General features: G+C 40.8%; 1 protein-coding gene across 2 annotated transcripts in view; it reads right to left on the reverse strand.

The window, feature by feature from the left end:
• The window catches only part of znf827 (zinc finger protein 827), a 75,102-nt gene that overhangs the window by 11,650 nt on the left and 50,047 nt on the right, over window positions 1-13,405 (reverse strand). For both annotated transcript variants that reach the window (XM_082537103.1, XM_082537102.1), the window contains exons 7-11: window positions 11,792-11,846; window positions 11,555-11,655; window positions 4,053-4,190; window positions 2,878-3,049; window positions 827-993 (exon numbers count right to left, since the gene is read on the reverse strand). In XM_082537103.1, coding sequence (XP_082393229.1) covers window positions 827-993; window positions 2,878-3,049; window positions 4,053-4,190; window positions 11,555-11,655; window positions 11,792-11,846 — 633 coding nt within the window. The remainder of the gene's footprint in view (window positions 1-826; window positions 994-2,877; window positions 3,050-4,052; window positions 4,191-11,554; window positions 11,656-11,791; window positions 11,847-13,405) is intronic.

Below are 13,405 nucleotides of genomic sequence, written 5' to 3' on the forward strand. Positions count from 1 at the left end.
GGAGGACTCTACAACTAAGTCTTCCTCCTTATCCATTAAGTGCATCTATGAGAAGCTTGTTTCTGCTGCTGAAAAGAAATTCATCAATTCAAGTCATTTTTTGCCATTCAGAAGCCAAAAGTGTTTTTTTTTTTTTTTAATTAAATACAATTAACATCCTAAGATACAAAATAATAAGAAAATAACATGAAATGTTGAGTTATTAAGTTGAAATATAAAAGCTCTTCCTGAACGCCGGTAGTCTCATCTGACATCTGCTATCCAACAGTAGGCTGTGACAGTGTAACAGCGGGCAGGCCATGCATCTCTGCCACATGTCACACATAACCAGTCGCTTTAAAAATGAGGTTCAGATTCAAGGACGCTTTTTGCCTGGACTCCTTGCATCCTCTTGTGGGTGGGACTAGACGCGAGGAGAGCAGACGAGGAGGGAAACGGTGAAATGTGAATCATTCAAAAAGCTGCGAGTAGCGTGGCAGCAGTATGCTAACACGCAGCTAACATTAGCCTTCCAGCAGCTAATGAGACAGAGCAGGAGGCTGAAACAGTAAAGTCTAATATTTCAGCCTCGCCAGAGGGTGAGCTTTTTCTGTTTAGGAAAAACAGGAAAAAAAAAAAAAAAAAAGCAAATTGTGTGAATATTTCATGCTTTGCTGATGAGTTGGAGCGTATTTTTTCTTTTTGCAGAACTTTCCTAACATTTTCTTCCATAAACTGATCATCAGCTCACTCCAACAATACACATACAAACAATCAAACAAAAATAAAAATCAAAGACTCTCTCATCAGTGCTGTCACCACCAAAAGTCAGGCCAGCTATCTGTACCTGTGTGCCCAGTGCTGATGTGGTTCCTCATGTCGGTCTCCTCCATGCACACATAGTCACAGACGCTGCAGCAGAGCGAGAACATCCACTGCTCCTTGTCCACATGGAGCGACATGTGGCTGACAAACTGGGCATTCAGCTCCGTCTGGAAACCACACACATGGCAGCTGGACAGAGAACAGAGAGGAAGAAGGAGGAAGAGGGTGAGAATGAGAGGAGGCCGACGGGCCGCTTCAGTGTTAGATTTTCCCTGCAAGAACTGCCAAATGGTATGTTGTAGCTACATTCCTCTCAACGTGATAAAGACTGCTGAAGATAACATACAATTCAGAAATAGTGCAACTGACCTATTTTAAAAGACATTGGACACATTAAAGTGTCCAGTTACATCTTGGAAATTCATCCAGTTAGATTTTTTTGCAGACATTTACAGAAAGAAGAGATGATTAGCTAAGTTCTGTTTGTTCAACCAAGCTGCTCACAAATCAAAATCCAAGCTGTTTTACCAGAACAGAGTAGCTGTTTATTTTTAAATATATATAATAAAAACCCCACAATTGAGTTTGTTTGTTGTCCTCCAAAAAAGCCACACCACTCTTTATGCTAAGCTACAGTACTTTATGTTTTGCTTCCAAGGAACAAGACCTATTTTAATTTATTTTAAAGTGTTGTTGTGCAATAGCAAAAAAACAAATTAATTAATTAGAAAAAGGGCACCTAACTGAAGGGATGAACCAATTTTAAATACTTGATTCAGGTCCTAACTAGCAGCGTGTCACACAAATAGCTGAATCTACAAAAATGCAAAAAAGACCATTTTTATACCAACAAGATGATTCCCCAAAAGCTTGATTCTTGATTTGGTGTCCAGTATGTCCTTAATTTTTTTTTTTTTACAAAACTGGACAAGGAGGAGAAAAGAAGATAGCAGGGCTAACAAACAAAACAAATCAAATAAAAACTATCAATCATAAATTGATTTATGGACAGCAATTTTAGACATCCTTAAAAGATCCAGAAAAAATAGAAAAACAAACAAAAACAGCAAAGACCCGACACAGGACCAGACAGATGCATCTGGCCCTTTAGCTGATATCCATCTACTGTTCACTGAAGCTCCATCACAAATGGTCTCAGTGGAAGGTTGGCTGTCAAGAAGTCATTCTTAAGGAAGAGAAAAAGCTGAAGTGTTCCACATTAAACACGAATTGGACTGAAAAATACAACAAGTGAGTGCCTACAGTCATCTATAAAACACCGTGGACACTGTGTCATGGTTTGGGGCTGGATTTCAGCCAGGGTTGTTGGGGGTCTTGTGAAAAATGACGGAATTATGAGCACAGGAAAGTGTCCAGCATCCTGGATTTAAAAACAAAACACAAACACACATGCAGTGGAACACCATCAGTCATAGATTGGCCTCCCCAGAGCCCAGAACGCGACATTATTGAAGCAGGGTGGGATCATCTTGACAGAGAAAAGAACAAAAGGCAGCCAACATCCAGAGAAGAGCTTTGATTATCCTTCAAGAAACCTGGAGAACTAATCCTGAAGACTACTTAAAGAAGTCAGAGGAAAACCTGCTAAGAGAGTTCAGGCTGTTTTGAAGAATAAAGGTGGTCACACCAAATGTTGACTTTCTCAAGCTTGTTAGAATTTCAAACTCTGTTTTGTTTTTTTATACTGTATTTCCATGTATCGCTAACATATTTCTGCAACACTCATTTCTCAGCTTCCCAGCAAAACATAAGGAAATGTGGGACTTTTGCACAACTGTTCACTGGGTCTTGGTTCATGTGAAAAGCACAGACACAAGAGCAGATCTACTTCATCTCCTCATCTGAACCTTTAGCAAGAAGGCGAACGAGCATGTTTCAGATAAAATGAAAACAGACCTTTAACATGTAGCAGTGGCAGAGAGAGGGTGTAATTGTGCATCAGAGAAATAAATATATATATATATATTTTTTTTTTTTTGAAAAGCCTAAATCCACTATGTGGTACTGGCTTGAGATGTCCTCAGCAGGTGTGGTGGTAACACGTGGTCCTACCTGTAGTAGTACGGGCAGTTCTTGCGCTCGGTGGAGTCAGCTGTAACAGCGCTGACAATCTGCTCAGCATCTGTGTTGACCAGCTTGACAGAGTGGATGGTCAGGTGCTGATTGAGGTTAGCCCTGCACTTGGCTGCATAAGGACACAGGTGACACTTGTACTTCCTCTCTTCTGCAAGGAAAGACACACACACAGACACACACGACCCTGGGTTACTGTAAACATCACCTCAGATGATATTTCATTAAGTTGCGCTCAGCCTCCGAGCTTTTAAAGCAAGCCTAAACCTAATTACTTAACGCTTAACCCTGCCTCACCTTCGCCCGACCCCAACTGTAAACCTGATCCCCAGATTTCTGGGAAAAACATGTAGATACCACAAGATGTTTTAACAAAACAAAACAAACAAACAAAAAAAAAGACACGCGCGCGCACACACATACGCCATTTGCCCCAAGGACACGAAGCCAGGCAACCTTTATGTCGCCGGGGAAACCAAAAAGACCATCACACTGACATATGCCCCTGCTTCTGCTCTCCGTGGTGTGGCCAAGCTGTTCACAGCCAACACTCTCAGATGGTGAGCGTGCATGTCGTGCAGTGTGTGCACGCTAAATGTGAGAGCATGTCCAATTGTGTGGGGGCATTTTGTACACTAGTCTCCATTTGTGCACTTTGTGTGTGTATAGTTATTCGTTACTAATCCTGAACAGACAAAAACTTTACAAACGGGAGAATCATTTTATTTATTTATTAATTCATTTTTAACCAATAAGGAATGAGGAGAGTGGAGAGTTGTGGAAGACGGCGATGGGGTAGAATGAATCGATGGGGTGCAAAGGCAGGCCGAGTCTGAAAAACACAGGGTAATCAGGACACAAGGGAGTGAGGCAGACTCCCAGAGAGAAAGTGAAAGAGCTAACCAATCGTAGCAGGATCAGAATTACTGGGGTGTGGGTGTGTGTGTGTATACTCCGTGGCATCCTTCTAGCTGGGTAATTAGACGGGCAGTTTTCCCAGTGAGACTAATCATGGTAGTAATCTCTTTAAAGGAAGGGTAATCTAGTCTAGTCAACCTTATTTATTTACTGTGGGCAGCATCAACAACACAGGTGAATACCTAATGCCTGCACTTGAACGGAGAAGACGTCACAGCATGCTGGCGGTGACTTACCTGTGTGCAGGGAGAGGTGTCTAGAAAGGGTCTGCTGTCGACCAAACACCTTGCCACAAATGGGACAGGGGAAGAGCTGTTCGTTTAATCTCCACTGGGCGATCCCATTTCCCAGCTCTCCGTCATCCTTTTCCGAGTCTAGAACACACACGTGCACACACACGGAGAAAACCGTTCCCATCATTTGCTGCCAGCTACAGAAACGACTGCAGACTGCTGTAACTCAGCCAAAGTTACTTACGCTCTACATGCACTGCTGTGCTAAGTGAGCTTCTACTAACCACAGTGTTCTCTGGATTATTGGGTAACCTTTGCTTTCCTCGTCTGTTTTAAGCATTTTCTTTTTATTCAATAATCTATTGTCAGGTGGGATATGAGGCTTCAACATTAGCCCGCTACGATGCCCCAGTTACTTCCCTCCTCAGACCAGTAACGCAGCTTTATCGAGGCGCACTCGTCCGTTCATATTTTCGTTGAGAAATATTTTCACATTTGAAGAAATCTGCTTCTTTGCTTTCTTTGAGGACAGGATCTAATAATTATTGACCTAGCAGCCAGGCCGTTTTTTTTTTTTTTCACAGGACAGGCAGAAAGTAATAACAGCAGCCCAGCAGGATAAACAGCAGCAGTAAAAGGACATCTTGCGTGTACACTGTAATTTTCATACTTATTAGTGAATTTAAATATGTAAGGTTTATTTTTGAACTGTGGACAGAAGAATGCCAGCCATTTTTTGCCCTCCTGCATCCAGCTGACATAATCTAAGCCGTCCTGAAATTTACCCTGATGAGCCAAAACATTATTCTCACTCCACAGTGAAACAAACAATGTTGGATATTTCATAACAGCAGCATGTGTCATGGTCAGAGATATATTAAACCTTTAGGGAAAGGCTGGTTCTGCAGGTCAATTTACTGAATGCAGGAAACATGATCTGGTGCACTGAATTATCCTTATAATTGCATATTTGAAAGTGAATATCCAGACTGTGGTACAGGAAGCTTTTTGAATGCAGTTTGTAGTAACAACTACATCTGAGCAAAATTCTTGGCCCATATATTCTCTGGGTACAGCAGCAGCTCCAAAACATGGCCCATGTCCCTAAGAGTCATCAGATAAGAGTCAAAGTTTCTCAGCTTTAACAGTGACCAAGTGACCATGGCACGACAACTGGGTTTAAAAAAAAAAAAAAATCTCTTGACAGCTTAAAGTATAATGTTGACAGGCTTTTAATAAAATTTAATTCAATGCAATTTGATTTATATAGCTCCAAATAACAAAAACAGTTGCCTCAAGGTGCTTTAAAGGGGACACGCTTGAACAAGACTCAGCCGAGTCCAACAATGCGCGCTCCAACTCAAACGTCTTACACTGGCTCCCTGTTAAATCCAGAATTTAATTTAAAATCCTTCTCCTCACATATAAAGTCTTGAAAAATCAGGCGCTGTCATATCTTAAAGACTTATCCTAACAGAGCTCTTTGCTCTCAGACCTTCAGCTTGGTTGTAATTCAAAGAGTTTTTGAAAGTAAAATGGGAGGCAGAGCCTTCAGCTATCAGGCCACTTGCCTGTAGAACCAACTCCCAGGGTGGATTTGGGAGACAGACACCCTCTCTACTTGTAGGATTAGGCTTAAAAGTTTCCTTTTTGATAAAGCTTATAGGTCTGGATAGTTATGCTGCAATAAGCTTATGCTCTAACCAGATGTGCAGGATAGCCGTCACAGAGCCTGGTTCTGCTGAAGGTTCCTTCCTGTTAAAAATACGTTTTTTCTTCCCACTGTTGCCAAATGTTCGCTCATGGGTTTTTTTCTCCATAATACTGTAGGGTCTTTACCTTACAGTGTAAAGCACTTGAGGCAAATGTTAAGAATTGGCACAATATAAATAAACTTGAATTGAATTAAAAGGATTTGCTGCAACCATCTTGGGACCAGATACTACACGACACTTACAGCATGCAAAAGGTGTGTTAAGCAGGGGTGGTCACAGTATTTGGCTCTTAAAAGGGTACATAAACATTTTCTAATCTAATGTAATAATTTCACATAGTTTCACATTCATAAAGGTGCCTGTGTGTGCCTACCCATCACCCACCAGGACAAGAAACGGGGCAAATGAAACAGAATGGTGACATGTTTTGTTAGTTCCTTCTTTACGAATGCATTTTAATTATAATCTGCGTTCACGTTTTTGATGATTGTAAGGTAAAATCTGTTCGACAGCCAAAAGCTTGAAAGGTAAAAAAGGCTTGTTTGAGAAAATATGCCCCATAATCAAAACATTTTCAGGCATATAAATATGAAAAAGTCTTAATTCCCTTCGTCTGAACAGCAGACGACTGATACACCGCGGGCTAATTTGCTAACCCACGAGAGTGAAACCTGTCTGCCACCATTTGACAGATGCTCATTGTTTAGCCTGCAGGTGGGATGCAGTCTAAATGCATTCTTAATGTCAACAGCAAGCACAAGTCCTTTGCTCTGAAGCCTGCAGCACAAGCACACCACTGTAACTCTCCTCGCTGTATTTCACCTCTTTCATTTGGGAGAGGATGGAAGGAAAGACATAAAAAGAATAACACTGAGAATTTTCACTTGCTTTGACAGACGCTGAAGAATAGAAGTTACAGCTTTGAACTAACCCCCACCATATGAATAGAGCAAGGAGTAATTCACGAGCGCAAAAGCATGTACCCCATTGTGGTGTACAACTACCATGAATGAAGGCAGAAATTTTATTTACAAATGTCTATGCTGTTCAGGGAACAGGCTACACAGGTAGCCTTGGCCAAAACCTTTCTATGTGCAAGACATTAAAAGGTGAAAAAGGCATCTTTAAAAATTCTTTAGTCTCTCTTTTTTAAAATGACGATAAAGAAAAGGAAAAAATGCTGCTCATTCCTCCCACTAGCTCAGAGTTAGATTCTTTGCAGATGGAAATCAGTGCACTTCAGTCCACTGTTGATATTTAACAACTGCTCGCTATCACTTATTTTTATTTTATTTTTTTTTTTTTAAAGGCTGTCCTAAAACATACCGTCTAGCCAGCCGATGAGCTACTCGTGTGGGTTTGAATACCACAATGAGGGAAAAAAAGCAAAGATTGTTTTGTGGCATTTTGGGGGCATGTTTAGTGGCAACTGGTAAAGAACAGATGTTGGTGTGAAAGGACATTTCACTGCTGCTGCAGTGACTCACACAGCTTCACGCATTTAAAAATCGCCTCTCTAGCCTCCATATGCAAACTACTGAATTTATCTAGCATATCTTTGTTCATGTTCTGTCATCTGCGTCACACCGTCTCCTCGCAGAGTTTCGGAACTGTCAAAGCAAGATCACGCACAGTCAGCTCGACTTTTCTGCAGAGAATCCAGACAATAGATGCATCCAGACAACAGATACAGAATTCTATCAAAACAATTACTTTTCTTATAAAACTTGATTCAAGCCAAAAAAAAAATTCTCCTACCTTGAACCACTCGTGAAATAACGATTTGACAGTATTTCTAAGGAAGTGTTCAAGATTCAAGGAGTTGACTACAGATTGAGTTTCTTGATTCATCCAGATCGTTTTTAAACTGGAGGTCAAACTGTCTGAATGAACATTTAAATTGATTAACATGCAGAAATGTCAAATATCCTCTGGTAGGAAAGTTCTGGATTGCTGATCAGACAATGTGAAAACATCCGAAAATGTCGCTTTGGGTTTGGGACTGCAAGTAAAAAATAGATTAAACGAACAGTCTGGAACTCGTTTGGACCTTTAAAAAAAAAAAACAAACAAAAAAAAAACTAATTTGAAACAGAATTAAAGGCAAGGTGTCACATGTTGAAACAACATGAAACCCATTGTGAATTTAATTACCTTTAATCAATTTTAAAAAAAGAAAAAAAAAAGGGGAGAACATGTGTAATCATACTTGTTTCCCGTTCACCGCTCTGCTACAGAGAAGGATGAACGAGGCTGGAATACGATGGTAAATGCATGCAGGCCGGTGTCAAGCAACACCTACCATTAGTGACGTTAATAACGAGTGACTTTGTGTTTCTTCACACGCATAAACACAGTAAAAGTCCTCAAGGTGACATCCTGCATTAGCTGGAATCTACCTGCATCTATCGGTTTTTAAACTCATTCGCAGTTTGTGACCTATTGTACAAATCCTAATCTTTATTATGTCTTAAAGCTAAAGTATACCCCATGAAAGCATTAACTTGTCCTGACTCACACAAGTGAGACTCGGGGATGGTTTTGGTCACACAGAGTGATGAGAATCCAGACAGCAGAGGCTCAAGGCCATGACCCGGCATACACACTGATGATTAAGCCAATTAGGGTGTAGGGGCCTTCAAGTGGTTAATGGTTTAATTAGTGCTATTAGAGCAGAAGAGAGGGACGCAAACAAGAAATGAAGGATTGTGTTAAACCCCAGACTGGAGGGAGGAGACAGCGAACTCCTCAAGTCACACTGGTATCACACTAACTCCTACTCATTTATTCTCTCTTTCTTGCTTAAAGGGAAATGCTCACACTTTTCAGCTTCATCTCTGCATGATAGCTGCTCCATTAGCTGCTTCATAATGGAGAGCATTTTTGTGCTACAGACGCTCTGCTGAAGCCGTTATGTCGCCTGTTATGCAGTTCACAGTCTGGTTTTAAGTTCTTTTATGGATTTTTTTTTGTTTGTTTTTTCCAGGGGGTGGACGGACAAATTAAAGTGTAGTTTGTAGATGACAACAATAGTGCAGCCATTAAAAAATAAAAAAAATACTGGAACAATTTCATTTTGATTTTTGGTGTAATTTTGAATCCGGTCTTTTGTCCGTCATGATTTTCAACTTGATTATTTCAAGTGTGCTTTAGCGTAGTCCTTAATTTTTGAACACTATATATTAAGCCGGAGGATCTATACTGATTAAAAATGATCAAGTGAAATTTCAACTGGTTTGGATAAACTGCACGCACGCACACGTGAAATTGAAAATGCAGGTTTTCATAGAAAAATCGTTATCTTACACTGACATCAAATAAGATATCAACTAGCTGTTTAAAGGCTCAGTCACCTACTTACAAGTCTGGATAATGACTTTGGATTGCAAGGCGACTGCATGGGTCGCCTGGTGAGAGGCAACCTGTATCAAACAGCTGTGGTCAACTTGAACTGGATGCAATAACTCAGATTGGAGGTTTGCAAGTAACTTCCTTTTAATTTCTAAACGCAGACAGATTGCGAACATGTTGCAATTAATCTGAATCAGACTGCACGCTCAGGCGCAACTCATCTTCTTCCAACAGAGGGAATCGACTCAGCTGGTTATATTCCTATATAAGTAAGGTTGCAGAGTGCAGGTATCATTTTGCAGTTAAGTCGCCGTCTTGTAGCAAGTACATCACTGTCTATGGAGGAATTTCTGTTTCAAACCTATGATGTGTAAGCGGTTAACCTGAGTTTGTGTATGTACATGCAACAGTTTTGTGATTTTTATTTTTTGTGTGTCTATTACAGTTAAAGGCTGTATTACAGTTTGCAATTGGATATAAGAGCTGGTTTGACCTCATTCAATTTTAACCTGAGAGCTGCCTCGGTTTTATTTGCAGTTTTGATGCAACAAAGTTGCTCTGAAGATGACAACTGACAGCGAGCCGTCACAGACTCGGCCCCCATCTTTGAAGCAACCACGCGGTCTCTAACCACTGTTTCCCAATAGTGTGACCGGACCATAGTATGTCTAAATCGAATGTTAAAGGAAACTTTGAAGTTGGGATCTACAAACAGAATAAGTCCATCTTCAAAAAACAAACAAACAAACAAACAAAAAAAACCAACCTAATTTTGGAATTTTAGCTGTTGATTGGATCAGATTAAACACTCAAATTAAAAAATAAATTAAAAAAATTATTAAAATTTAAGACCAAGTCATGTGAATAACAAACAAAAGAATTAAAGACATTTGTTCATACTGGTAAGGTGTCATTTTCTGCTCATTGGTTTTTACATATTTTTATAGGGAAAAACCCCAAAAGAACCAAAATTTGAGGAATTTTATGAAAAGACTAAATTAAAACAGAAAACTTTACATCTCTGGTATTTAGTGAAACTCTCTGACTGTGGGCAAACTAAAGACTTAAAAAACAAAACAAAAACACACTGATCACCTTTTATAAGTTGCGGCACATCTTTTCTTTTTGTCTTCTCATGGCCACAGCAGCTGAATGGCAGCATTTTCCAGGAAAATACTGTCTTCCCCTATACACTTCTATTTATAACTTACATTATAAAAGTTATTTGTATTTAACAAAGTGGAGTCCAGTGGAATGTATAATCATTATATTACACAGGAGTGCTAAACAAAGACTCGAGGTATGCCTTTGACAGCTGACGCAGGATCAAAACCGCACAGTGACATCTGCGCTATAAAGGAAAGGTGGCACAAAGTGGCAGGGAAAAGATGGCAGTTCACCGACCAATGAACTGAAAATATGTTTAAAGGGCTGCCTCCCTACAGCTGCGGTGGGCAAACTTACCGATCGAAGGCAATGGAGACGCAATAAAACGCGGACACAATGAATGAGGGAGGAAAGAGAAATGGTACAACTGTAAAAGAAAGAAAAAAAAACAGAGAGAGAGAGAGAAAAGGCAGCAGAGGCTGAATGTGAAGCTTAAACACACAAGGGAAAGGGGGAGGTGGGCTGGGCGAATTAACTTTCAGGACACTCTTGACACCCAGAAGCCAATCAGATTTTCATTAACTGGCAGAGGGACAGGCAAAGCTGGCACAAGCTAATTAACCTCTGGATCTCTTACTGCCAAAGGAACAAGGAGGGAAGTTCTGAGATGCCAGGAAAGAGGGGAAGAGAGGGGATGCCCTGAGCAGAGCCTTCAGGTTGGGGAAATGTGCGAGAGTTCAGAAGGGCCTGAAGCAGCTCTATATGAGGTGAGAGGAGTGGTTTAACCACAGTGTGTGTGTGTGTGTGTGTGTGTGTGTGTGAGTGTGTGTGTGCTGTATTCACACGAAGAGTATTAATCTGTGGACATACTGTATATTGTAAGAAAGCAGGTAATGAGCAACTCCACATTATCAATTATTTCCCGAAGCTGTAGCGGGAACAACATGAAGACTTGGAACCTTTAAAGACCATGAATGATGCAGCGATACCGAGTCCTGGCAGTTAATTAAGTCTCATATTTTGTCGAGCTGCGGAGGACTTTTTTTAGTCCAGTTTCTCTCGTAACAAAACACAAAGACACCCGATCAATTCGCTGATTTTTTTTTTTTTTTAGCTGAGGCCACAATGATTTTCATTCTCGATCAATAAGCAAATTACTTTTCTTTATGTGATCAATTATTTAAATTCCATATAAATTATCATTTTTAAATTTGTCTTTAGGTCTAATTGAAAACACTAGAACTCGAATCCCGCATCTTTAACTTTTATCTACATGTCCGTGTTTCCCCGTGATGATGTTGGCCCACAGTGTGTGTCGGTAACGTGTCTCACCGTTGAATGGTACCCTGGTAGAGGAGCTGGCCTCTGCGGGCGAAGTGCTCTTGGAGCGCGAGTTAAAGGGTGATTGTCTGAAGCACTCGTCCAGAAATGGACTGAAATGGAGAGACATGAAATAAATCACACAGCCTACTTACACGGCCATCAAACCAACCCAATATTCAAGCCATGTAATTACTGATCAGACATTGAACAAAAACACGTGTATTTACAGTCTATTTACAGACTTACCTGTTTATCCCCACCATGTTACTGTCTTTGTGGTTGTTGGCTTTGCTGACTTTTTCTGGAGAGAAAAACAATAAACCATACGTTTAGATATCTTTTCTGTCAAACCACTGTGCTCAAATTTGAGGGACCGGTGACAAGCTGTCCATTTAGGCTCAGTGTTAGTTGTTAGTTTCCTAAAACGCCCCGTGGGTCGTAAGTCGCTGTCTGACAGTGACACAGAGATGAAACATGTGCAGAGATTTATCCAACATCCCAGACAATCTTAGTTTGACACATGAGCTGCTATTCAGAGGAATCACACAGATCAAGCCATCGGATGAATAATTAAACAGCGCTGTCCTAACTTTCCTTCTTGATCGGTTGTGACACAATCAGGACAACGGCAAGTGAACTTATGGCCAGACTGCCAAGTTAAGCTATGCTCACGTAAAGTGCAGGTTTGCCACAGCCAGTAGGGAGGCCACTGGCCATCTGGATTAGTGGGAGTTTCTCCAGCGGGTCTGCTGACCTTTGCGCCACGAGCTCGCCTAACAATGTGCACGGCTGCCCAGATATGCATTAGCCTACCCAGATGACACATGTGTTGGTGTACGGTCATGCTCTTGTATGATAATGTAGGGGGGGGGGGGGGGGAGAACAAAAACTGTCAACATTTTAGTATCTAAATCAACACCACTACTCTTGCACCTATGGACTCAAACCACAGCGCAAGAGCTGAATCACCTTCAATAACATGAAGGTTGAAAAAGATGGGAATGTTTAATATTCGACTGTATTACACTGTATGCACACATTCCACACCAAAGTCTTCCTCCGGTGTTCAACTCAATTGAGATTTGCTGCATGGAAAGTTCACAGAATGTGACTCACAACACTTCCATATGTAACCAACCATTCAGTGACCACCTCTTGCCCAATGGATGCAGGCACCGTCACGCTGTACGAACCTGCTAATGCCTCATCAGTGCAACAATGAGACCACAGAATAAGTTATGCATTTACACATGAGTCTGAGGGGACAAGTAAACCCAGAAAGCCCCCCACAGTGTAACAGCTCACTGTTGGAGGTTAATGGTTCAGCTTTATCCTCTAATGTTTTACCCATCTGTAAATAGGCAGTTTAATACACTGAGTGACAAAGTAAACTCTTTAAACTGGCAAATATTTATTTGCCCCATATTGTAAAAAGCCCCTCGCCCACAAACACAGCAAGGTGCTATTAATTTTTTTCCCACCGAGAAACTGTTTAGTAATAAGAAATATCAATATAAATGTACTAAAAGAGCAAAGATTCTTTTTTTCCCTCCTTAAAAGAAAAAAAAAAAATCAAAACCTTGACAATCCTACAGCACTACAGTACAGGAAATCTCTTAAAAGTAAAGCAAGAATTATCAAGTTGGACACTAGGTGCCCAGCAAATGTGCGCACGGATCATGGCCGTTTCAGTATTTGGCAGTAAAGAGCACTATACAAAATGCCTGAGAACGGAGCCATATGTGTGAGTTTCATGGCAACGCATTGAAGTGAATTTCAAAGCTGCAATCATCTCGGTGTTCAGAGCGACCTTGCTACTGATGTGTCTCTGAGGTCCTACTGCTCTGGGTAATTCATATT

The sequence above is a fragment of the Aulonocara stuartgranti genome (genome assembly GCF_965226115.1).
Source record: "Aulonocara stuartgranti genome assembly, chromosome: 6".
Lineage (NCBI taxonomy): Eukaryota > Metazoa > Chordata > Actinopteri > Cichliformes > Cichlidae > Aulonocara > Aulonocara stuartgranti.